Raw genomic sequence first — 26,534 nt, forward strand, 5'->3', positions numbered from 1 at the left:
AATGGTGCCAAAAACAAAAACATCCAGTGAGCGGCAGTTCTGTGGATGGAAATGCCTTGTTGATGAGAGAGGTCAACAGAGAAGGGCCAGACTGGTTCGAACTGACAAAGTCTACGATAACTTCGATAACCGCTCTGTTCAATTCTGGTGAGAAGAATATCATCTCAGATTGCTATTCTGAGATGCGTGTTGGCGCTGTTTTGGCGGCACGAGGGGGACCTACACAATATTAGGCAGGTGGTTTTAATGTTGTGGCTGATCAGTGTGTGTGTGTGTGTGTGTGTGTGTGTGTGTGTACACACGTATGGACAAATACAAGTCTGTTATATACAGCTATTGCAAGGGAATGTAATGGCAGAAGAGGTAGAATATGTTAGATAAATATAAATAGACTAAGCAGTGTATTGCACATAATTATTGCTCAATGGGGCAGTTTTAACTGTTCATGAGATGGATAGCCTGGATAGGGAAAAAACTGTTCTTGTGCCTTTCGGTTCTGGTGCTCAGTGCTCTGTAGCGCCTTACAGAAAGCAACAGTTCAAAAAGGTAATGGGCTGGGTGAGTGGGGTCCAGAGTGATTTTTTTCTAGCCCTTTTCCTCAATCTGTACAGTTCTTGAAGGGAAGGCAAGGGGCAACCAATAACATCTTTTTACGGTCTTTACTACAGGTTTAGCTGTTTAAGTTTCTGCCTGTAGGTTGAAACTCTGTCTAGGGACAGAGCGATATGCATCCTTTAATGTTGTGTATCAGTGATCCAGTATATTTCTGTCTCTGGTGGGGCGTGTAATGTGTTGTCTGTATTTTGGCAGTTCACGGGTGAGGTTGGCTCTGTTACAGTCGCAGAGAATAATAATAAGTGAGTCCAGGTATTGTTGTTTCGTGTCTGTGATCTGTTCAGCCAGCTGATTCAGTGCTGCGATCACACGCTTGTGGAAGAATGTAAACACTCACCAGAACAAATGAGGAAAACTCCCATGCTGAGAAGAAAAGCTTACAGTTGATAAAGAGCACTTCCAAATTAGGACAGCACATCTTCTTCAACGTTGTTACATCTGTACACCAACTTTCATTGATGTAAAAGCATGTTCCACCGCTCTCGTTTTCCCTGTTAACTCCACAATGTGATCTGCTCTGAACAGTTGGAATCCTGGCAGATGTAATGCGCTGTCCGGAATGGCTTCACTCAGTCGGGTTTCCGTGAAGCACAAGGCAGCAGAGTTTGAAACGCCCTCAGTTATGTTAAGGGTATACTTATGGTTCACTCTCTCCTGTGAGTCCTGAAGTTTTGAATCTCCCTCACACTCTTGACTTATGTCAGTGCACATTCTTTCTGTAACTGACACACATTGGCTTCTCTCTGTGGACCTGACAGAGTGCAGGAGCAAAAGGTGTCCATGATGCTGCCTGACTGAAATGTGACTGGTCTTGAACATAGACTTTTTTTTTTTTTTTCAAATATCTCACAGATGCACTAGAGTGGATTTTTCCTGCTTGTGTGACTCAACATTGTGAATTACTTTGTCACTAGGTAAGCACTAGTTTTTTGTGGCTTTCGTATGGGTTTGTGAGTTTCTTTAATGCTGTAGTATTTTATTCCCTCCCACAGTGAACGTGTACATAGAGTAAAGTGGAAGCCCCTCTACTCCCTGAAACTACATGAAACATTGGGACAAACTTTCACTTTCAGACACGATTGCTCTGTTCCAAAACCTAGTCAGAGGTCTACAGAGGCAGCGTTTTTAAGACATCATATGTGCGCTCACTACGCAAAAGCTGTTCCAAAAGGTAGGAGACTTAATTGAGCTGCCTTCTATTGCACTGAATACTGTACGTAATGAAAAATCATTATTATTATTATTATTATTATTTTTAATATACTTAGTGTATCAGTTGATGTTAAAGGGATAGTTCCAAAAGTATCCAAAAATGCAAATTCTCCCACTGTTTACTCACATTCATGCCATCCCAGGTGTGTGACTTTCTTTCATTTGCTGAACACAAAGATTTTTAGAAGAATATTTCAGCTCTATAGGTCCATACAATGCAAGTGAATGGTGGCCAGAACTTGAAGCTCCAAAAATCACATAAAGGTAGCATAAAAGTAATCCATACGACTACAGTGGTTTAATAAATCAGAAGAAAAAAGTCTTCAGAATGTGTGAAAGTGGATTTATAGTAAAAAATGATTTTATTTTTTTTTTCACCCAATTTGGAATGCCCAATTCCCATTGCACTTTTAAGTCCTCGTGGTTGCGTAGTGACTTGCCTCAGTCTGGGTGGCGGAGGATGAATCCCAGTTGCCTCCGTGTCTGAGACCATCAACCCTCGCATCTTATCACGTGGCTTGTTGAGCGCGTTGCCACGGATACATAGCGTGTGTGGAGGCTTCACGCCATCCACCGCAGCATCCGCGCTCAACTCACCACGCGCCCCACCGACAACGAACCACATTATAGCGACCACGAGGAGGTTACCCATGTGACTCTACCCTCCCAAGCAACTGGGCCAGTATGGTTAACCACTGGAGTCGTATAAATTACTTTTATGCTGCCTTTATGTGATTTTTGGATCTTCAAAGTTCTGGCCACCATTCACTTGCATTGTATGGACCTACAGAGCTGAAATATTCTGATAAAAAAAAATCTTCATTTGTGTTCTGCAGAAGAAAAAGTCATGCACATCTGGGATGGCATGAGGGTGAGTAAATGATGAGAGAATTTTCATCTTTAGGTGAACTATACCTTTAAGTTGATGCTTATGTAAAGCATTTCAGTTGATCACTGAGGTTCTGTTTCAGCAAAAGAGGCGTTAGAAGGCAGCTGCCTGTGTAGGCCTATGCAGCTTACTAGGATTTGGAACAGACCTAGTCTCACACCTGGCAACCACTACCATAGCAACTACACAAGTCCTGCTGTGACCCATCACCTCCCAGTAGGGTCACCTGTTACTTCTCACCCTGAAACACAAGAGGTCCCGAGAGAGACACAGACTCCCACACATTCACTGCAGACAGAGGGCTCTTTCAGCATCTGAAACGTGTGTGTCTCAGCTCTCATTTCCTCTCTGTATCATTCTGTCTCTCCCGCATTCACACTCTCACAGAGGTACTTAATCCTCCATTCAGCCTGGAATGGCTTCATTAATAGTGTAGATCAATCTCCATTTGTAAAGGAGTGCCGTGACATTTTAGCTTCATAATCCTGGCAAAAATATACCCTTTATAAACATTTTCATATGCTCTAACAATTGTTTCACTTTTGTACATGCACACATGCACACACAACTTTATGACTCATCATTGTCTATTAACTTTGGATCACACAGTTTCTCTATAAAGGCCTCCACCTCATTATTGCCTTCATGTGAATGACTGAATGTGTTTTAGAGGCTGTTTAAACACTGAATCTCAGCTTGTAGAACAGATGATGTCCAGAGAGAGGTGAAATCAGTCTCTCTGTTTCCTCCCCCTATAAACGATATACAGTATAATGATTTATTGAGTCCCATTAAGGCTCAACAGTAAGAATGGCCTGATGGCCCAGGGCCAGTGTGAGAGAGTTTCGGGTCACTTAACATAACTGTGACTTACCCAGTCAGGCCAGTGCTGTGTTTGTGCCGTATTTGCACTACATTAGAGCTGCTACTGGGAGAGCAGAGACCCAAAGAAGTGAGGGGCCATACACACAGGACATGTTCTTGCATTCAAAAAGAGCTAGACCGAGCACAGTGGAATGGAACAGAACACAGAGGACTTCAGATCATTTTTTTCAACATGACACAATATAAAAATAAAAATAAAAGAATACGCGATGCAAAGACGTTTATCTGTCCAACATAGATCAAAAATTAAAAATATAGCTGGAGCACATCTTGTGTGACTGCAACATATAGCTAACAAATAGCAACATTCTGGCCAGGAAAAAACTGACCCGACCGGACCTGTAAAAAAACAAAACAAAAAACTTGTTGAGCCTTGCTTATTTAGGAAAGCAGATGCTACAACAAATAGACTACATGGTATTAGTTCATCTTAGTTAGCTCATCGTGGAGGATTGTTGTTTTGTACGTTTCAAACAGCTGACCTGATGTCATCAGGTTTTGAGCTCATCTCTTCTGAATGTGTAATGATTACAGAGGAAAAAGTATTCCACTGACAAAAAAGTTAAGAAACAAACAAAAAAATAACAACAGAAAAGCATTGAAATGGACTAATTTGTTTGTTGTATGTGTCATATCTCTGTTGTTTGTGATGATCAGGTAATGAGTGAACATGGAGGCCGGATTGGTGGTGCGTGCCGTGTTTGAGTTCCTCCCCAGTGTATCTGAAGAACTCCCTCTTTTCACTGGAGATGTCATTGAAGTGATCAGTGTTGTTGATGAATTTTGGCTGCTCGGAATCAAAGATGGAGTCACAGGTAAAGTCTTGCCTTGAGCCCAGATTATGTGTAGTCTTATGGCTTCTCTACCAGTGTTGATATCTTTTTATTACAGTGTCTTTAAGTCAGTACTATTGATATTGCTTAAACATTCTTGTTAGGGGTATTTCTGAACCCTTAACCCTAGGTATTAAACTTAAATAATTCATTCAGCTTAAACCGCACAATGTACAAACTCAATTCAAACGGTCTTTTGTAGATAATTTCATCCTTAGGTGTGCTATTATTGGTTATATATAATTGTTTTTTTGGAAATGTTACACTTTCTATGATGTTTTTATTCTTTCTCAAGAATAAAGTTTGAAAATATCCCATTTACTTACGTTGACGGAGTGTTCAGCATTTAAATTCCAATGACAACTGAATTCCAATATTACATGTTCTTATTGCATCTATTTGCATATTAAGTTGTGATTGTTCTTTTCCTTTTTGCATTATTTAAACCAAACAGCCCCCTTTACACCTTACTCAGCATTGGTTCTCATAGACTGTGACCAAAAAACAACAAAAAATCAACAAGTTCCACGGTAATTACAATGGCAAAGCAGTTCTGATGTGGCTTTTCATTTTCACAGAACCAAAGCCTTAAACCTTAGCTTATCTAAGACTTTAAGACTATTGTTTTCCTGCCTTGCAAGCGCTGGTATTTCCTTCAGGAAATGCGAAACTAGTTCTTTCTATCACCTCTGTTTTTCCTCAGGCCAGTTTCCTAGCACATTTGTGGAACCTGTTACAATCCCAAGCATCAAGATGGGAGAGAATCTTAACGTGTGCATCAATGACTTTAATTCTGTGGAGCCCGGAAGCTTACCACTTAAAAGAGGTACATACATCATTCTATCAGTTAGTGAACATACAGTGTTTTCACCAGATCCGTTAAGGTCAGTAGTTTATGAAGGGTCACTTTTATGTCGAGTACAGTAAGGACTCAAGTTGGCGAAGTATTAAAATATGTATTTGGTGACATTCTCACTATAATAAATATATAGGAAAATATTAAAGAAAAGATGCTTTACTGATTACTTTTTTTTTTTTTTTTTGCTTCTTATTTCTTAAGGTAAAAAATAAAATGTGTTGATCATGTAAACTCCCTTTGTACTGCCATTTTCTCTTTCCCTCAGCATAAATCCTGCTCATTCAAAATGGCGTAATGAGGTAAATTTAGTTTTTTAGAGTAGAGGGGCTAGGTCATAAGTCACCCCTACTATAGCCATGGAAACACTGGGAAAGCACTAACTGAGATTTAGAGATTTAATCTTTGTGTTTGCTGTTTCAGCTAGTAGAGACTTGAATTATGTAAGACAGTGATAGATTGTTTTTATCCCTGGTGCTTCCAGTTTTTAGTCTTTTTTATGAACAGTGGAGGTTCTTTTTCAGTGTTTGAGCACTGTGTAGTTTGAAAATAGCATTGAAGACCAGATCTCAGTTCACCACAAGATGTCACTAGTTGTGTGTTTTTGTTATTGGGTAAATGATCTTTCTATTTCCAATGAATAGAAAAGAACATTAAAATTCTGTATGTTTGTATTCAATAATTCTCTTCCTTTCATCATTTACCTGAAGGTTTTTGTAGAATTTTTTTTTTTTTTTTTTTTTTGGTATTGTTGTGAATGCTGTTTTCTCTGATTTATGTTGTGTATTAGTTTTTCTCATTGTTAGTAAAGTGATCTTGTATGGAAGCTGTGATTTGTGCCTTGCACACTTTTTTGTGTGAAAAACACCATTGGATGAAGTTTGCTTCCTCTATCATAGTCAGTGGGGATCATAAACATTGTTCTAGTTTATGAGTTGAACACAATGGGAGGCGGAGCACGTCTGTGTGGAATGTGACCCCTGTGACCCCAGTGGACATTCTGGCTCACTTTGGTGTCTGTGTGCATGTATGTGTGTGTGTGATTGCTGACTGAATCTGACCGCAGTAATGACTACTACTCCCATGCAAACTAAATTAAGGTCAGAGGTGAACTTCACACAGATCTAATGCTATTTGCAAGGACAGCGTAAAGAAATTTGTTATGTGCTTGGTGAAAACATAAGTATTAGCTTAATTACACTTCTGCTAGTTATATCTACATTAATATATAAAACATTTAGCAGACAATGTTATCCAGAGCGACTAATTTATTAATAGTTTTCAACTGCATTTATGTCTCATATCACTTCATCCTGCTGTAGGTGATGTGGTTGCTGTTGAAGGCAGTGTGGATGTGATGTGGATGAGAGGGCGTAATGTGTGGGGCTCACGTGGACTCTTCCCCAAGTCATGCATTAAAGAGCTGGAGCTTTCAGGTCGGTCCAGACAGCTGTCAGAGCGCAGTGCAGCTGCCCAGGCCTCTGAACTGCCCCCACATGCACTCGGCCAGGCCCGTGCTCTCATGAGCCTCCATGCCCAACTGGATGAAGAGCTGGACTTCCGTGAGGGTGACGTCATCACCATCATTGGCCTGCCAGAGCCTGGCTGGTTCCAGGGTGAGCTGGACTGCAGAACAGGAGTTTTTCCTGAGGGCTTTGTGGAGCTGCTGGGACCCCTGCGCTCACCTTTGGAGGAGCCTGAACCTGAAAGCCTGGAACAGTACCCGGCTTACAGCATAGAAGAAGAGGAGAGAAGGGTGGAGGAAGAGAGAGACGAGGAAAATCTAGAATTGGAAATTCAACAACAGCAAGAGGAAGAGGAGGAAGAGGAAGGAGCTATGCATGGTGTTGCACTGTATGAATTCCGGGCCATTGAGCCTGGTGAGCTGGACTTTAATGTAGGGGATAGGATCCGAATCCTGGCGACACTAGAGGATGGCTGGTTGGAGGGGCAAATACATGACAGAAGAGGAGTTTTCCCCCATCGATTTGTCAAGATGGAAAGGCAGCTGCAGACTTTACCTCAAACAGAGACTTTATTGAATGAAATCAGTGCATCTGATAGAGGGGAAGAGGAGTGCTATACTCCTGATGATAACCTGGCTCAGCAGGACCACACAGTGCCAGAATACAGCCAAGAGCGGGCAACTCAGGAGGACCATACGGTTTGGGATCTGGATTACTTTGAACGAAGGGAGGAGGAGAGAAAGGAAGACTGTGTTAGCTACGCACATTCCAATATAAGTTCTCAAGACAGAGGAATGATTCAGAATCAATCACAGGTTCAAAAACGGAGGATTGAGAGACCCCCACCCCCTCATGCACAACCCCATAGAGTTGGTAGCTCAGCCCTATGTGCAGTCCAACGGACCAGCACAAGCAGCCCCATTCAAGGTAGACCCCAGTTGCCACCTAGGCCCAGTCTACATGCTCTCAGTAATAGACAATACAGCACAAGTTCCCATATTAGCTTACGAGAACCTCCCCCAGCACCCATCACAAGGAACCAAAGTCTGAACCCACACAACAGAATCTCACCTAATTGGACGAGAAACAATGGCCACTATGCCTCTCATGACAGCAGAAACCCCTTCAGCAGTAAGATCTCAACACATTCTGGTCAGAAGAACAGGCAGAAGAAGTTGACTCGCCATGCAAACGTCAACGATGCTGACCTAATCTCTGGTGGCCACAGCGACCCCTGGGCATGGTCTCAGGAACGGGGCTCAGATGGGTTGCCAACATCTCAGACACTTGGGACTTTGGCTGTATCCTCTGGTGACCTTGAAGCCAAGCTTTCTCAACAGCTGATAGAGTTCGAACGGAGCTTGCCGGGTCATAGCAATGGAGCCACGGAACAAACCCAATGGGAGGAGGTTAGTGACGAATGGGGCAACAAAGTTTCCCGCCATTTCTCTATTTTGGACTACAGCAGTGAGAATGACTTAATCAGTGGCTCCTCCCACTCCTCAATGGACCGTCTGTTACCTCCCACTTCCTCCCTTTCTGGCACTGCCTCCTCCTCTTTAGAGAGACGGAAAATGCTACGCCCGCCTCCTCCTCGACCGCGGGTCCTAAGGCTATCAGCTCCTATAAACACGCATTGTCCTTCCACCAATGGCCGCATTGCTCCTCAACCTTATAGACCAGCACGCCCAGTGCCACGCCCACCTCCTCCCTGCCCCCGCACCAGCACTGTGACATCTCACCCCCCTCCACCAACCTCCAACCCCTTCTACACCTTGCCAGATGAAAAAGAGATAGTTGAAGAGGTAGAGGAGGCAGAGGATGCTCTGGAGAAAGAGATGGAGAGAGAAAGGGAGAGGGAACAGGAGCAATACAGGTTGCTTTTGAGGTTGGAGGAGGTGGAGAGGGACATTGATATGTATTCTCATACAGCCCAGGAGCTGCAGGCCATGCTGGAAGAGGAGCAGGATGAGACCGCAAGACAACAGGCTCTGGAGAATCTGGAGTTCTGCACCTACTCCATGGAGACACTGACTCTGGAACAGCAGCAGCTACAAGGTAAGAGTCTCTAATTCTTCACTTTACTTCCAAAAAGTGATCGTTTGATAGGTTTTTTTTTTTTTAATGGTCATACCGATATCTAGAGATCACAATTATAAATAGTAGATAGCAGCTTCTCCTGGTTTCTGTTTAGACTTGACATTTTAGTAATTTTTTCACGCAAAGGAATTGTTAAAACATGAATAAAAGGAAGAATGAAATACAGTGCACGCAGTAGTCCTGTAACCACGGATGGTATTTAAAAGTACTAAATATCGGCCAATTTATCTACCTTTTACTTTATATCTGTCGACCACTAAAACTGCCAATCAGTTGATCTGGGAGTAAAGTAGAGGTCGACTGATATTGTTTTCTTACGACCAATAGCGAATGTTTTTTTTAAATGTTTCATTTTAAGTTGCATTTGTACTTTTTGACACAATAATAGCTAAATAGTTATTAGACTGCAACATTAAAAACATTAAAAAAAAACATTAAATGCATGATGTTTAATAATAATAATAATAATAATAATTTAAAACATCCATAATAAAACAATACATAAAAGTATTATTATTGTTATTGGTATTAATTATGCCATTTATATATTATGCCTAGTTGTTTTGCTATCTAAATGGTGTGTGCAATGTAACCATTAAGGTTAAAATGCTTTGTGTTTTGCACTAAATAATGAACTGCTGTCATGAAAAGTTTTTATGCAAACAATACATTAAATAAGTAAGTTACTTTATCTCTGAATACCATTGTTTCCTGTTGAACGCACAGTTGTGGTGTTGGTTGTTATTGTTTATTGACCATAGAAATGGTGCCATTTATTTGTAGATCCAGTATTTTAAAAAACGATTAAGAAGTAAAAGGTGAATATTAATAAAAAAAAATTTAAAAAAAAACATTGGTCAAGCTGATTATCATTGGTCAAGCTGGTCTATCTGTTTTAAAAAAAAAAAAAAGATATGGAATAACAGGTAATGTACAGCTGGCAGGCAGTCCCTCTTATCTGTTATCTGTCGGTCACACTCTCTGATTAAACAAAACACCAAATTCAGCCCTAGAAAACAACATGTGTGACTGTGTGTGTTTGACCATGCAGAGGTTTGATTTGAATACCTGCATACTTGGATTTGCATAGCAGTGCTCAATGATTTGAATCATATAACATACCCGTACCCAATCAGCCACTATACTCTTTGAGGTCAAATTACATCTTGCTGTGTTACAGGTGTACCCACTGAACTCCTTTGATATAGTATTGAAACCGTCATCCGAAACAAAGTTCACTGTACTGGGTGTGTCGATACACACAGCTTTTACTTATGTTGAATTTCTCCACACCATGTGAGTCAACGCAACATATTTCCAGGGAATTCTGTCTTTATGAATATGTATCGCTGTCTTACCCATGGCTTAGTGTAGTGTAGTGGACTAAAGCACTGAACTGGTAAGCAAAAGGTTGTTGGTTCAATCCCCACAGCCACCACCATTGTGTCCTTGAGCAAGGCACTTAACTCCAGGTTGCTCCAGGGGGATTGTCCCTGTAATCAGGGCACTGTAAGTCGCTTTGGATAAAAGCGTCTGCCAAATGCATAAATGTAAATGTAAATGTTATACTAAATAACAGTCTGAGAGAGGAAATTGGAAGGATCCTTGATAGATCTCATCCAGTCACCCTATTTATAAGCCCCGGCTTTTTAAGGTGCTCTCAAGTTAATCTTGGCATGCTAAAAGATCATGTGCTGACCAGACGGAGATTTGGGCTGTTGACCCTTTCAGGGTTACAAAGCAATGAAAGTAAATGAGGCCGAGTGCACTATAGTACATGTCTTCTAAAGCACTATAGCTTTGTGCGAAGAACAGATCAAATTTTAAGTCTTAACTGAAAATCTTCCCCTTCACCATAGCGCTCAAATCTCGTTCGCACTTCAGAATAATAACTTCCATGTCTTGACTGTTTATGATACAGACCATCAAAGATTTTCAGTGAATAACGACTACTACCCTTACCAATGACCTCGTAATTGCTTTAGCATGAGTGTATTACTTATGTGTGGAATGCTGGTCCTATTGGTTAGACCTTTCCCACTTACATATAAAGTACATTCTGAACCTATAGTGAGAGGGAGCGGTGACCAAGGGCCTCTCTTTACAGTCCCGTCACTGTGTTTCCCTCTCTTTCCCTCTCTTTCCCTCTCTTTCTCTCTCTCTCTCTCTCTTTCTCTCTGTCTCTCTGTACCTTTCTCTCTTCATCTCTCTTTACCCTCATAATCCCTGTCTCAATCCTGCTCCAGTCTTTTAGTATAGTGGTAGACATACCACAGTAATCAGGGTTCTTTGGAGATCATGAGCACCAGTGGATTCAGAGCCAGACTCTGGAGCTCTCTGGTGCGGCCTATGGTGCGTCTCACTGCACTTTTTGGCCATGTTCTTGGGACCAGAACTACATGTGCACCAGGTAAGACTCAGGCCATTTACACAGGACACATTCTTGCATTTTAAAAGAGCTAGATGGAGAATAATGCAGGTGTTTTAAGACTTTTTTATTTGCTAGAATTTTTGTACAGTCATATTCTGTACAGTTCTCTGCAATTTGCATGTAATTGTCACAGTAGAGTCAAACCTTTTCAAATAATAAGAAGCTTTTTAAAATGTGAAGTTCTTGAATTGATAATACTAAAAACGTTGCACTCATGGCACGAGATGCTATAAAAGCCGTGGATGAAGTGCAGCGGTCAAAGACGTCTATCTAGCACGTTTACATAGAAAAACAATTCCAAAATGGCTGAGAAAGATGCAAAAACATGTCCTGTGTGAACGGCTCCTAAAAGGGAAATGGATTGTGTATTGATCCTCAGTATGTGGTGTTTTAGAGTTTGGTTAAGGATTATTTATGGACTTGTTTTTAATGGTTCCTTTCCATTCAAAATTGATTTTGTGCCTGTTCGCTATTTCTGGCATTCCATAGCCAAGGCATTGCTCTTTTCTTTGTGTTTGTGTGTTCATAGCATGTGACATCTTTATGTGCATCACACACAAATACACTGTTTGCACACAGCTGTGTACACATCTTGTTTGATAAGTGTAACCTACTTCTTGCAAGGCACATCCATCTATTTTAAGAATAAGGGACAAGGAATTTCATTTCAAACTTGGATCATGTTTTGGACTTGATAATAGGACAATTATAAACCAAAGGAGTTCACCTTTGGATGGCTCGATAGGAGTGATTATCAGGCACAATGATGCATGTCTTTGGTTTGGAGCGCTGCCCAAGGCATGCTGAATACCAGCAGTTCTCTGTGATGCCTGTTCATCTTGGGTGAACTGCAGTGGATCTGAGCAACAGTGTTTGAGTATGTGAAATCAAATTTGATTTAAAGTCCTCTCTTGTTCTTCAATCAGTCTTTTCCTTCTTCCTTTATGCTGTTGTCTTTACTAATCAAAATACCTTTTTATGAAGGCTATATAAAATAAATAAAATTAGTGCATAGAAAGGAGATTAAATTGATTTGTTTACACTCACTGAATTACACAGTAAGGTTCAAAAGCCTTTTTTCCTAATTTGTTGAATTTGTTTTAATTACAAATTGTATTATCAGCATGAATTTCTTTAGAATTTGTTATGTCACCTTGGAATACAGTCTAGCTGTCATGGACTGGAATATGTTTGTCACAAAGAGCATCTTTTGTGCTTCAATGGAACAAGGAAATCAGGGCCTGTATTCACAAAAGATTTTCATGGGGAACCACGGCAATCGGGCTACCCGGTGTTGTGATGTTGTTGACGGGATGCACGCTCGTTTCATTACATCAACACAGGATGAAGAACCGAAAAAATAAATCCGTCCTTCCATCCATCCATCCATCCATCCTATGTGTATATACAGTATATAGATGGTTGTCTGTCTTAGATGACAAGTAGCGGTTCCCTGTCTACCAATCACTGAGGGCGATTTAAAAGAGTGTGCTAATAAAATGTGACATCATCTATAGCAACGAGGTCAACTCCGCCTTACTCCTATCTTAAGATTTCCTTAGTAAAACTTGCTCTTAGCAGTTTTGTGAATAGGTTTAAAGCAAAAACTCATAGATAGGAACTCTTTGGAGAACTCCTTGTGGTAAAATACAAATCTTTGTGAATACGGTCTCTGACCTTTTGCACAATGCTGTTAACATTGTCCATGTCACAAATATGCTTATTTGATTGTAGCAACCTCAAAATAGTGCAAAATCTTGAATATCTGGTTACACTCTACAATAAGGTTGTATTCATTAACATTAGTAAATGCATTAGGGATCACGAACAATTACGTTTTACAGAATTTTACATTTTTGTTCATGTTTATTAATGAATACTAGTGTTACTATTAATGTTAATATATACAACTTTTAATGTAAAAAAATATATGTAGAAATTAACATTATGATTAATAAATGCTATAAAAGTGTTCTTCATTGTTATTTCATTATTTCAAAGTGTTATCAAATATTTTATTCATTTTAAGTCATTACATTTTGTTGTTTTAAATTTTTTTAAATCCTAAAACTTTATTAGGTTTAAATTAGATTTTAAAACCCAAATTTAAATGTGGATGCAACCAGACTTTTGAACCCCACTGTATAGTTGGATGATCTCAATAAAATTCTTTAGTTGATTACAATGGGTGTCAGGTCTAGACTTCAGTCAAACCCCAGTCTTATATTGAATCATTGTGTTAGTAGCAGCATTTCCTGATGTGTTTCTCTTTATCCATTGAAGGTGTGTGTGTGTGTGTGTGTGTGTGTGTGTGTGTCTCTGTGTCTGTGTGGTGTGAGTTTTTGTGTGTTTCCACATTTATCATAACAGGGTGTGTTTCCCAGTAGAGAGGGCAGAAACAATGGTTATTTATTGTTACAGTGTAGGGAGTCAAGAGTATATCAGCTATGAAGCCGTGTTTGCTATACAGCGGTTTTCTAGGTGGGAGGAGATTCATTTCATCAGCTCTTCAGGAACGGAGAAAAAAAAAACAAGAAGAAATTGGAAGCAAGACAGGATTAGCAGTTATTTGAGACTGTAATTGATGGTGAAGGAGAGAGAAAGAAGTTTAGAGAAGACATTTTAGAGGAGTCCAGTCTTGGAGTGTTTTTGTCTTATCAGAGCCGCAAGCTCTCATGTTTCTAATGCATAACTCCCTTTGTGGAAACAAATCTTCCCACAGAGGTGATTGGAACACAGAAATATTTCTGATTCAGGTTATGATGGACCCAGTTATGCTTGTATCTGTGAGTTTTTGTGTCTCATTCCAGCCTTCAGCTGCCCCGTTCACCCTTATTCTAATAGGGAATCTGTTGGGTGCAAATAAAAAGCATCAAGCTTATTTGTGTCCTGGATCTAATCTTTAGCGCACCGCTTTTCTATACCCGTCTCATGCACAAAACTCTATTCAGGTTAACAGAAGGCACTTTAAAGAGCTGCACAATCCCATTGCCTGCTGGAAAGGCTGTGTGGGAGTCGATGGAGGGCATATTTAGAAACAGGATGAGAGGAGTGGTATGCAAGACCTGTATCCTCACCTCTGTCTCAAGCATGCTTCTTAGGCTGTAATTGCTTTTTGGATTCTGTGGTTAGTTTGGACTAATCAAAATGTATGAGACTGGTACTCACTGAGGGACATTGTCTCTGCTTGAAGTGCTTTTGATCTAGAGGCTCTAAATGTGTCCTAAATGAGAGTCATACTTTTTCATAGAGCAACTGGTTTCAATTTCCTTTTTTTTTTTTTTTTTTTTTTTTTAAATCTCTGGACATGAAGAGCCACTAACTACAGAACAATGTTTTAAACTCCCCAAGGACCTTGTTTGTTCACTCACACTTTCTGCCTTCTGCATGCCTCCATTCTTTTAAATATTAACCTAAAACATTCAACAAAATATGTAGGTTCAAATTCAAGTGAATGCATAAAACACGTTTTATAAGCAAAGCACCAGGTGTGCAATGTTTGAAAGGGAGTTCTTTTTTTAGTTTCAAAGGCTTGTACTTGTGTTAACAAACTAAAACTCATGTGCTAACAATTACACAACAAGAATGTCGCTCTTGATGTTCCTGGAGTGAAAAAACACTATGCAGTTTCGGTCTGCTCTGTGTAAAGTAATGTGAGATCTTAAACACTGATTATCAAAATACCAAAGTTCATAAAATAGAGAGAACAAGCAATCTGGCCCAGAAAATCTTCCATTCTCACTTTTCAACCTTAGCATCTGTGATATTTTAATTCCATAATTACTTGTAGCAAAACACCTCAGCATTTTTTGTTCTATGTTTACACCATTTTCATAGTACTGGGATTTGTGAACAGTAGCAAATTCCCTGTACTGTGTTCAATAGTAAATCATAGCACCGTGTACTGTTTTGTCTTTTACTGTCAAAGGGGAGTAATATAGTATACTGAAGCACATGAATAGCAGTTTTTTTTCTTCCTCACTTAAAAAGATGCCATAGCCTGTGAAGCTAGGGGCAGTCCTTAACAATGGCTCATTGTGGAGTGTGCAGGCACTCAACAGAGCGTGGTGCTCTCTGGAATAATCGGCCTGTGTCCAACTTTCCCAGGTCATCTTGTTGAAACATGAAAGCAGATTATGAATTCATGGGAACCTCTCTCATCTGAGTATCAAACAAATGTGCAAATGTTGTTCAGAGCTACTAAACAGGTTTATAATAATTATAATGAACAAGTTAGTGCAGATTTGATCCTGCTTTTGAAAGAACAGATAATACCAGTGTTTTCTCAGCTAAACTTTTTCTTTCTAGACTTTTTAAAGATGAGTACTACAGATTAGTAGACAGAGATCCAAGATGATAGTTTTAGTTGCATAACAATGTCAAAAGTGTTAAAATAGACAACATGCACCCTCAAGAGGCAGATACATTTCTGCTCATGAGCATTGCCAAGTTTAAAAAACACCTCAAAGAAGTTGAATAGGATATGAATAGGATAATGCTCCCTCCTCTTCCGAGGGAGGGTTATGAATCCCAGCCTGTGTTTTCCTGCAAACAGAGATTCCAGCAAATCATAGCCTCCCTGTAAACCATTCATGTGACTGTGTTCAATAATCAACCCCAAATACCTCCCCCTTGCCTCATCTCCATTCTTGCTGCCTCCCTCCCCCACCTCCTTCCCTCTCCTCTTCCTATTGGCTGAGTAGGCGGAGAGAAAGAGAGAGAGAGATTTGAGTTTCTCAGGTCTGAACCAGACAGTCCTGTTTTGTCAGGCGTCAGAGAAAGAGAGTTGGAGTGAGAGAGAGAGTTAGAGAGCATGTCTGACAGGTGGACTCCTCTACATCTGGATCTGGAATGTGAAATCTGGGGGAGCTAACACAGCTTGCCCTGTTTATAGGAAAAAGTGAAGTCTCACAGCAATTATGAAAGGACAGGTGGCCTTGGGCCACCCGATGCCATTTTCCCCAGTGCACTGCGACTTCAGCAGGGCTCCTCCCAAGAGAGGTAAGAGTGTGGAGGAATTGGTAAGTGAGAGCTGGGAGAAGGAGCGATGCATGCCGATGCTGAATTTTCAACAGCAGCAACAGCTTCAGCAGCAGCAGATTATATGCCAGCAGGAATTCAGACCTGCACCTGGACACTGGGATCAACAGGCCTACCTCGGACAAACCCTCGCACAAGCCAGTGGGATCCGTCAACACTGCTGGGAGTATGAAGACTGGGACAGGGTCCCTTATCGAGAGGCCCCTCCCCAGCAATTCTTCTATCAATTCCCAGAGGCTGTGTATCAGGAGCCAAGGATGCCACAGGAATGGACAGGCAATCACTGTTTTTATGAGGGCAGAGACTGTGTGGATTACTCTAACCACAGAGAGAACAGAGACTATGTTCCAAGCCTGAGGAGTAAGGATCATCCTGGCCATGTGAACCGGTACAACTCTTGGGAATCAGATGATTACTATGGGGAGCGAGAGCCTTACAGTCGTAGAGATCGTTATGTGCACAATTCCGACCGTGAAAATGTGGACTACTACACTAAGAAGCGAGATCATAACAGAGATGAGAACCGCAGGGGCCGGGACTCTCATGATCTAAAAGAGCTGGATAAGTATGACCGTTATGACAGTAGAGATATGCATTATGACAGCAAATATCAAGAACACTATGAAAACAGGAAAAAGGACAGGTACAGATATAGAGAAACTGACCTATATGATTCCAGAGACAATGACAAGTATGATCGTAGAGAGAAAGACCACTATGATCACCGAAACGAAGACCGCTACGAATATGGGGACCGTGAGGAAGGTTGTAGGAGGAGTGACAGCTACCAGAATAGAGAAAGAGACTCATGTGAACAAAGAGACCATAACAGATATGCACAAAGGAAAGGCAATTACTGTGACAACAGAGAAAAGGAGAAGATCCGCAATGATTTTAGGAAAGCTGACTACTATGACCGAATAGAAAGGACAGATGCTGAACTAAGAGACAGAGACTACTCTAAATATAAGTCAGGTGACAAACTAGATGCCAAGGACAAGGACTGGTTCGAACGCATGAAAGGTAACCACTATGACCTAAAGGAGAGGGACCGGTATGATTACAGAGAAAATAGCCAGTCTGAGAAGAAGGATCGCTTTGAGCCTAAGGAAAGAGACACAGTTGATCTCCGTAGAGAAAAAGACCACTATCATGTTTTCAGAGACAAGGATGAAAGAAACTACCGGAAAGATGATCGATATGATAGTGGTGTCAAAGACTGCTATGAAGACAAGGGATGCGAGAGAGATCAGTTTGACCAGAAAAGCAGGGAACGATACAGAGATCTAAGGTCTGTTTCAGAAGAACACAAACAAGAAGGTTACAATAGTGACTACAGCAGTGGAAGAAACTGCTTGGAATGGGAAAAGGATGTTTATAACAAGGAGACACTCAGGGAGAAACGGTCTTACGAGGATCCTTTCAACATCAGCTATGACCACAAGAACCAGGACAGTGATCGTTTGGGTTCAGGAAAACTGGATATGGAAAGACAAGTACTGACACGGAAGCCTGTTTATGTGGGTTCACTGGACAGGAACAGCTTCTATAGGAAAACAGCACCCAGCTCTCTTAGGAAGTCAGAGTATGCCACCAACAGGAAAAAGAAACAAGGTAAAATCGTCAGCACCAGCTGCACATGTAGTACCTAAACAATAAAACTAATGATGTCAGAACAGGGGCAGAACACACCTTGAGATAGATGTGGATGTTCTATGATGTAACGGAATTAGTTGAAAATGAAATAACAGAGCTATCTGTAAGCCAACCAAAACATGTCCACATGAATATCGCCTGTTTATAGCTAGCTTTTGACCTTCAGCTTTGCTGTGGACGTCTCCAGAATCAATTCAGGAAATACCAAAAGTGCTGATCATGCTGTCACCATCTTAATGCATAGGTATGCATGTCTGTGAGACTGGCTATTGAAATTCTCTGTGCGTAGTGGAATCTCAGTTTCACGTGTTTTTCTTTTTCGGAGAGGTGAACTTGGAAGCTCACAGGGTGGGGGGAACTGGTTGAACAGGTTTTGTTACTTTTCTGAGTCTTTGTTGTCTGTCTTTTCACCCCTCACTCTCTGTGTTTCTTTCTCTCTCTTCCTTTTTTGTCTTATCTCTTTTTTTTGGTAAACACTAGTCTTTGATAATCATTAGTGTTTGATGGCACTTTGATGTTAAACTTGATAAAGAATGAGAATAAAACAATGACATAGAAAACCCCATCCACCAAATGCCCAAATCTTTTTACCAAGAGCTGAAAAACGTATTTGGACACTCATGCCACACTTGTAAATGTATGAATTGTATTGCATTAGATAAAATGTAAAACCAAGTCAAATTTATTTTAAGGAAAGAGCAAAAGCGCTCTTTAAATTTTTTAAAAAATAAATAACTAAATGAAGTTTAGTCTAAGCACTATCCTTTGTGTAAAACTTTGTGGAACATGTCTTTTGCATACTCCACTAGGACACCTGTATGAACTTGAGAGGAACTGACTTCATACATCTACTAAATTACCGTGGGACCAGGTGGTTAAAAGTAATTGCATAAAAGGCTCAGAAAAGTGTAGTTAGTTCAGAGAAAAGTATCTAGTATCATTTGATTTCAGGTGACACTTACTTTGTTTTGTTTTCTAATCCAATTCAGTTCATGCATTTAAGTGGCTTAAGGGTCCATATACTTTTGGGGCTATATCTGTATTTGTTTAAACAGTGTCTACTCCTTTAGTTTCCCTGACAGTATAGAGCAGCAGAACAGAGGGTGCTTCCCATAGCAATCTCATCAGTGTGATTAACTTTTTTAACATGAGGCTTCAGTGTTTGTTTTCATTGTCAGTGGTTGGTGACTGGTGGCTTACAATAGGTGTCTCACAGGAAGATTCGTCTGGCCAGTGTCATGTCTGACACAGAGCAGGTGGCCAGTTCAGCCTAGGGTAATCCCCTATAGTCCAGTGCTCTAGTCAGCACCTAATGGGGGAGGAGGAGGACAAGAGACTCCAGGGGAAATCTCTGAGACTAGGATGTGCTTGGTACCACATCCCTCCCCCCTCTATCCATAAAGCCTTGAAGACTTCATACTATTGAGTTTGGGGCACTATGAAGAGGAGGCCCAGGCTGACCCTTTCTGACTATGAGTGTGAGGTTATCTGTTTTAAGCTTGACAGAATTGTACTCCCCCTCTTTTTTGGCTTGCCTTTACTCTTTCTTTAAATCCAATTTTGTAAATGTTCCTCAAGTAATAGGAAGTGTGCTGTCAAACAGCAATTCCTAAAGATATCAATGTTGGGGAAGTTTCTGAAAAAAAGTCATCCACTACAGACTAAATACATTTAAATGAAATTACTATTTCCAATTACTTTAAGTGTTATTTAGATTATTTAGATAAACTGCAGCTTTGAAGCAAACATCTAGCCTTTTTACAGACAACTTCTTGGTGTTATTTAGTATATGGATGAATTTGAATTAAGTGCTTGTTGTGACTCGTTAATCAACAATCAAGTTTACTTGGAATTTTAGAAATCATTTGCTGCTAACGATCTCCCACTGATGATAGTATGCATATTGTGTGTGCATGTGTATGTAAACAGTATGTGTTGGTGTGCCTTCCTCAACTGAGTTGCCTGTTGCTGGTCTACATAATCCCTGTGCAGCTGGCCATGTCAGTGGGCTGAAAAGGGATTAGGTGGAAACCTTCAGCCAACCTTCACACAACATTTGAACAACATTAAATCAAGTGCCAGCTTGGCAGACAAAAACCCCAAGTCACAGGTTGAGGAGGGAATTAGCTAGTTAATGTAGGTCAGGAACTCTCATACACTCCCTGGAAAACAAATTCTGGAGGTCATGCTACTGCTTTTTGCCACACATCATTGCTTTTGCCCTTGAATTACTAAATTTTTTAAGAATATTTACCCACCTGTTCTGAGGTTTGTTTTATGTATTGAAGTAGCCACATACAAATAATGATATAGACAAGTGTGCATATAGTGTATGCTATATTTACCTACATTGTGTCACATCATACAGCTAAGAGCTTAGGCATAATGCTCATTAAAATGGAAGAGGCATATGCCCTCTCAGTTTTTGAGCAAAGTTGAATTCACAGTAAATGCAACTTCCAAATGTTTATTTTTATTTTTTATAATTAAAAAATTAAGTGTCGTCTAAAACGCAGTGGCTGAAATGTTCCATTCACGTGTCTAAATTTGATCTCTATACAATTAAATCTGTGTACTACTCGTACTTGCGTAAAGTATGTTTCTGGCCTAAATGTCAAAGCTGCTCTTTTGCTTACAACGAAAATGCATGATTACTGACTGTCAAGTCACTGGCGGCCAAAAGTTTGGAATAATGTACAGATTTTGCCGTTTTGGAAGGAAATTGGTACTTTAATTCACCAAAGTGGCATTCAACTTATCACAAAGTATACAACATTACTGATGTAAAAACAAACAGCACCATTACTATTTGAAAAAAGTTATTTTTGATCAAATTTAGACAGGCCCCATTTCCAGCAGCCATCACTCCAACACCTTATCCTTGAGTAATCATGCTAAATTGCTAATTTGTTACTAGAAAATCACTTGCCATTATATCAAACACAGTTGAAAGCTATTTGGTTCGTTAAATGGAGCTTAACATTGTTTTTGTGTTTGTTTTGAGTTGCTACAGTATGCAATAGACTGGCATGTCTTAAGGTCAATATTAGGTCAAAAATGGCAAAAAAGAAACAGCTTTCTCTAGAAACTCGTCAGTCAATCATTGTTTTGAGGAATGAAGGCTATACAATGCTTGAATTTGCCAAAAAACTGAAGATTTCATACAAAGGTGTACACTACAGTATTCAAAGAGAAAGGACAACTGGCTCTAACACGGACAGAAAGAGATGTGGAAGACCAGATGTACAACTAAACAAGAGGATAAGTACATCAGAGTCTCTAGTTTGAGAAAAAGACACCTCACATGTCCTCAGCTGACAGCTTCATTGAATTCTACCCGCTCAACACCAGTTTCATGTACAACAGTAAAGAGAAGACTCAGGGGTGCAGGTCTTATGGGAAGAATTGCAAAGAAAAAGACACTTCTGAAACAGAAAAACAAAAGGAAAAGGTTAGAGTGGGCAAAGAAACACAGATGTTGGACAACAGATAATTGGAAAAGAGTGTTATGGATCTTAACCCCATTGAGTTTTTGTGGGATCAGCTAGACTGTAAGGTGCGTGAGAAGTGCCCGACAAGACAGCCACATCTATGGCAAGTGCTACAGGAAGCGTGGGGTGAAATGTCACCTGAGTATCTGGACAAACTGACAGCTAGAATGCCAAGGATCTGCAAAGCTGTCATTGCTGCACATGGAGGATTTTTTGATGAGAACACTTTGAAGTAGTTTAAGAAGTTCCAAATTTTTTTTTAAATTTGTAATAGTAATTCTTCACATTATTATTGTCCTGACTATACATTGTGATCAGTTGAATGCCACTTTGGTGAATAGAAGTACCAATTTCTTCAAAATCGTTAAAAGTTAATAGCAATTAATTGCAGATTTTGAAAGTGCTGAAATTTGACTAAATATACTTCTTTTCCTGTCAAAATGCATTTATTTCCTTCTTAGGAAAGAAAACAAAATATATAATATAATATGTAACAATATAATGCTTTATTAACATTTTCCAAACAAAGCCTTCCACAATATAAAGATATTAGGGATGTCCCGATACTGATACTGGTATCGGGTCCGATACCGTGCTCATGTACTGGTACTCGTATTTGGAAAAATGCTCCGATACCAAAAACCGATACCTCTGACATACGAATGTCATTACGTAAACATTCAGTGCACAAATTATAATCACGTTATGTCCTAGTGAGATTATTTTACTGCAAAAGCTGTGATTTAATGATATAATTATATAGTTTGCATGAGTGGCGTGCTGTGAATGTGCATGTGTGGAGACAGTGTTGTGCAGCGCCAGCTGCACATACCTTTTAGTCCTCAGCTTATACAAGGAACACCATCTTGTGCATTGAGTGCTCTGTTTGAAGCAGATGACAGCGAACAGAGTGCAAATTCACTTTGTAGCATGAGGCACAAACAAAGTACATACTTATTAATTAAATAGCAGCGTTTGCGGTTTAATAATCACTTTGAGTTACATAGTGACCTGCTTTTCCAGAGTGGGAAGCTTGTCATAACATCAGAGCAACTTGGTCATAACAGCACAGAAACACTTTAAAATGAAAGCTCAATTTAAATTAAAAACCGTTATACTACTACTACAACTAATAATAATAATAATAAATAAATAAATAAATTGTAATTGTATTATATTTAAGCAATATCTTACATCTGTGATGCTCAGTTATGCTGCACTTTTTTTGATCAAATATAACTCCATTGTATTTTAGATGGTGCTGTGAGGTTCTGAATAAAAGCACTCAATTTTATAAAAAAGAATACAATATCATGTTGAAAATTAATTGTTATACTTTTATTTGATTACATTTCTAATGAATTTATTTAAACACCATTTTGATGATAAAATTGAACTGTTGATATGCAGTTCAGGGAGAAAAAAAAAAACAGGTATTGGACTCGTACTCGGTCTCAAAAAAATGGTATCGGGACATCCGTAATAGAAATGCAATAAAATAGCACCAGTTCAAGTAACATTGAACATTTCCCAAAGTCTGAGTGGGAGTTTGATTATTTGAAAGAACTAGTCCCCACGAGGTTGCATTTTCATTGCAATGGGCATTAAATCCCTTAAACTTTCATCCTCCACAATATTAATCAGCCGGCATACTGCGGCTATCTGCTTTGTTACAGCAATCGTTAAGCCGCATTCATAATTCAGCCAGGGCATCATCTCCAAATAAGTTTAGTTTCATGATGCCTCCTGACCACAAGTGTTTTAATAATTGTATGTTTTATGGCTGCCAAGTTTATCAGTGCTCTGGCACTGCCACATCTGTGAGGTTCAAGGCTTGAGGGTCTTTGACAGAGGATCTATGACCGTATCTATGACGAAAGCTCTTCTTTGTGTAGCTGTAGAGAGAGCGTTCACGGTGGAGCTGTATATCACGTCTTTCTTTTTGTGCGTAGACATCTTGCTTTGTCCCTGTGGGCCCCCTGATAAAGGGGCCTGGAGCATTATAATGCATGTAATTACAGAAAATCTCTGTAATGCTAATGTCCGCTTGTTTAGGAGATTATACTGTATATGGCTAAATGACTTAAACAGCACCAATATGCACTTTGAGTCATGAGAGTGATCTTATCAGATTCAGCAATTGAAGATGTGGGAAAGGGGTGGTTTTATGAACTTGATATGCAGGCGTAGCATGTAGATTAGCTGGGTTAATTGTGAGATTTGGATGATGTTGAATGTGAGTAGGGTAGACAGGTTTTACAAAGTACAGTATATGCCAGTGTTTTAATGAAATATAACTATTGGTTTGTCCACAACAAGAGCAGACAAACTAACTTGTTGCCAGCTGACTAATAAATAGGGTCCCGGTTTACCCAAGACAGTACCGGTTTCACAAGGTGTGCCTCGACAATTCACTTAAAATGTTATGATGTCCTGGTTTCAGCTGTTAAGTTCACTGCCTGACTTAAAGATCCTCAATATCCTTGTATCTGTCTCTGGTATAATTTGTGGTTCTTAATTGGATGACATTGCAGAGAATAAAAGCTGGTTAATTTACCAATACTTTCATTTTAGAACTTCTTTCAGCAAATTAGCTTCAGTTTATCTTGTTGCCATTGCAGTAACTTCACCAATCAATAGAAGACAGGATGGTTTGGGAAAACTGTTTGAAAACAATCATTATTAATTCCATTTGGTGACGCTAGTGGTGCAGAAATTACACACTTCATCTTTAAACAAAAGATATGACACCCAAAGAATAATGGTAGGCTGACTAGACTTAAAAAAAAACTGTTCACCCTATTGATTAGACATAAATAAAATCTAGATAAAAATTAGACTATTTTTTTGTTTTTTTTTTAGGTACAGTAGTTGCTGTTTTTATGTGATCCAAGTACACTCTGATAGCCAAGTCTGGACTTGGATATTGATTTTAAGACAATAATAGATTCCATCAGAAAGCTCAGTCTAAATCTCTTCACTAAATTTCCATTTGGCATTCCTGTTCATTACTTTGCATAATTACCACAGAGAAGAATCTTTTTAGGGTGTCAAGAGTTGGAGATGACATTTAAAACTACAAAAATGAATCTGTTCTCACACTTAATAGCAAACATGGGGCGTTAAATGTCTTTATTTAAATTTCCAAGTAAGGTTTCCAGGTAGTATATTTTGAAACAGATATGAGTCAGAGTGGATGTGGAGTGGTTAGACGGAATGCACGTTTGGTATGGGTGTGTCACATCCCACACAAATCATACATCTAAGGCATGGAGAACTGGAATGTGAACCAGCAGCCCTTTTTAACAACAAAAAAAAAAGATTAATAAACAGTAACAATGACGCAGATTTCTATACCAGAATGAGACTGAGAGATGAGAGAATGAGAGTGTGTGGTGTAACTTGAATAGTTTGTAAAGACGTTGGAACAAACGCTGTTTCTCTTCTTATATAATGCATTGGGAAGGATTTTTGTTTAATTTCATTTCAACACTACTTTATAATCCCTGCAATTTGGGTATAATTTAAAACAGTGTCTTTTTCCATTGTTGACTTTCTTAATACTATCTTAATCATGTAAATCTGTCATACAGATATTTGTTTAATGCATTATTCCTCTGTGGCTTGCAAGCAAATGGAACTTGAATATTACACACTCTGTCAGACTCACATTCACTCGCATACTATTTGTGACTTGCTCCTACCCTTACTTTCAATTTTCAGTTGTCAAAGATATCCATGGAAACTGGGTGTTTTTATGTGAACGTTGTGTTGAACACACAGCCCTGATAGTGTGTGTGTGACCTTAGACTAGACAGGGACACACAAACAGCTCATTGAACAAAGTCAGACCATAAAACACCCTTGAGTTTCGCATGAATAACAATTGTTATAATTTCGGTTTCATAGTCATAAAATATTGTTTCCTTAAGAACATTTTGCTTTCTTTTATAGTACAATTGTTCTGGCAAACTGACCTAATTGGTTGACTTTGAAGATTTAAAGCTGGAGTGTATAATAATATTTTTCAATGTTAAAATACTTTGACCTATCCCTGCTTAATATGCAGAGACAACTATTAGTAACCATCTGTAGGATGATTTAAAAAAAAAAAGGTGGAAGCACTGGGGCTCTGTGGGGCTTTTAAAACATTGTTCTGTTTGTTTCAGCAACATTGGCTCAATCAGTGCTGTGAATTTGGGGCGGGACTATCTTTTTGTCCAATAGCTTTTTGGGAAACTTGTTTGAACACTGTCATTTTTGCAATTCTGTTTGGTGACACTAAAGTCACTGAAATTACACACTTCAGCTTTTTATAAAAGGTTTATTTTAATTATGTTTATTGACATCCAGGCATAAGAACAGTTTTTACTCTCAGGCCATTTTCCACATGAGCAATTAAACTGCCTCAGGACTCCCCCATAGTGCAATAATGTAAATGAATATATATCATGTACATATGTAAATTCACATATTTAATTCAATAACTGTACATACCCCTTTCCTTGCACATACATTACCACTTGCACATGTATATATGCCATTCTATGTTATATGTCTGGTTATTTGTATGTCTATTTATACTCTTAGCTTGTTTTATATTTTGTGTCTCATTGTAATGTTCTGTGTGCACTTGTTTCTCCTGTCACCAAAAAAATGTCCTTGTGTACGTGAGAACACTTGGCAATAAAGCTCATTCTGATTCTGATTCTCTGATAGACCAATATATCAGATTATCTATATTGCCATTTTGAGATTATTGGCATCGGTTGTTAAAAATGCCTGTTTGTTTGATTAGCAGAAGTGGAAGCTCCCCTTTTGCCAGTTCCAACAACAAGCATTTTTCTGTTATCAAATATATTTAGTGAATTGTTTTATTTAATATTGTAAAAGTAAATTAAATTAATTGTAAATTTAAATATTTTTTTTTTTTTTTCTCATTTGCAATAACCATCATATTGGTATTATAGCACACATCTGCCACGCTAGATACTGTATTATTGGCATTGACCATTGAAAAACACATATGAGTCTAACACTAATCATGCTTGAAAGTGAAG

The 26,534-nt window shown here is 39.3% G+C and overlaps 1 protein-coding gene across 5 annotated transcripts in view; it reads left to right on the forward strand.

The window, feature by feature from the left end:
• Nucleotides 1-26,534, forward strand: part of LOC127423191 (dynamin-binding protein-like) — a 63,288-nt gene that overhangs the window by 16,314 nt on the left and 20,440 nt on the right. The window contains exons 2-7 of one of the 5 annotated variants that reach the window (XM_051667323.1): nucleotides 1,468-1,529; nucleotides 1,608-1,786; nucleotides 2,799-3,037; nucleotides 4,259-4,416; nucleotides 5,138-5,260; nucleotides 6,613-8,814. In XM_051667323.1, the coding sequence (XP_051523283.1) occupies nucleotides 4,272-4,416; nucleotides 5,138-5,260; nucleotides 6,613-8,814 (2,470 nt within the window). In that variant the 5' untranslated portion in view covers nucleotides 1,468-1,529; nucleotides 1,608-1,786; nucleotides 2,799-3,037; nucleotides 4,259-4,271. Of the gene's footprint in view, nucleotides 1-1,467; nucleotides 1,530-1,607; nucleotides 1,787-2,798; nucleotides 3,038-4,258; nucleotides 4,417-4,888; nucleotides 4,965-5,137; nucleotides 5,261-6,612; nucleotides 8,815-16,064; nucleotides 17,942-26,534 lie in introns of those variants that run through there. The other 4 variants (XM_051667324.1, XM_051667325.1, XM_051667322.1 and 1 more) reach the window with 4 other exon arrangements.

Source organism: Myxocyprinus asiaticus, chromosome 32 (genome assembly GCF_019703515.2).
Source record: "Myxocyprinus asiaticus isolate MX2 ecotype Aquarium Trade chromosome 32, UBuf_Myxa_2, whole genome shotgun sequence".
Lineage (NCBI taxonomy): Eukaryota > Metazoa > Chordata > Actinopteri > Cypriniformes > Catostomidae > Myxocyprinus > Myxocyprinus asiaticus.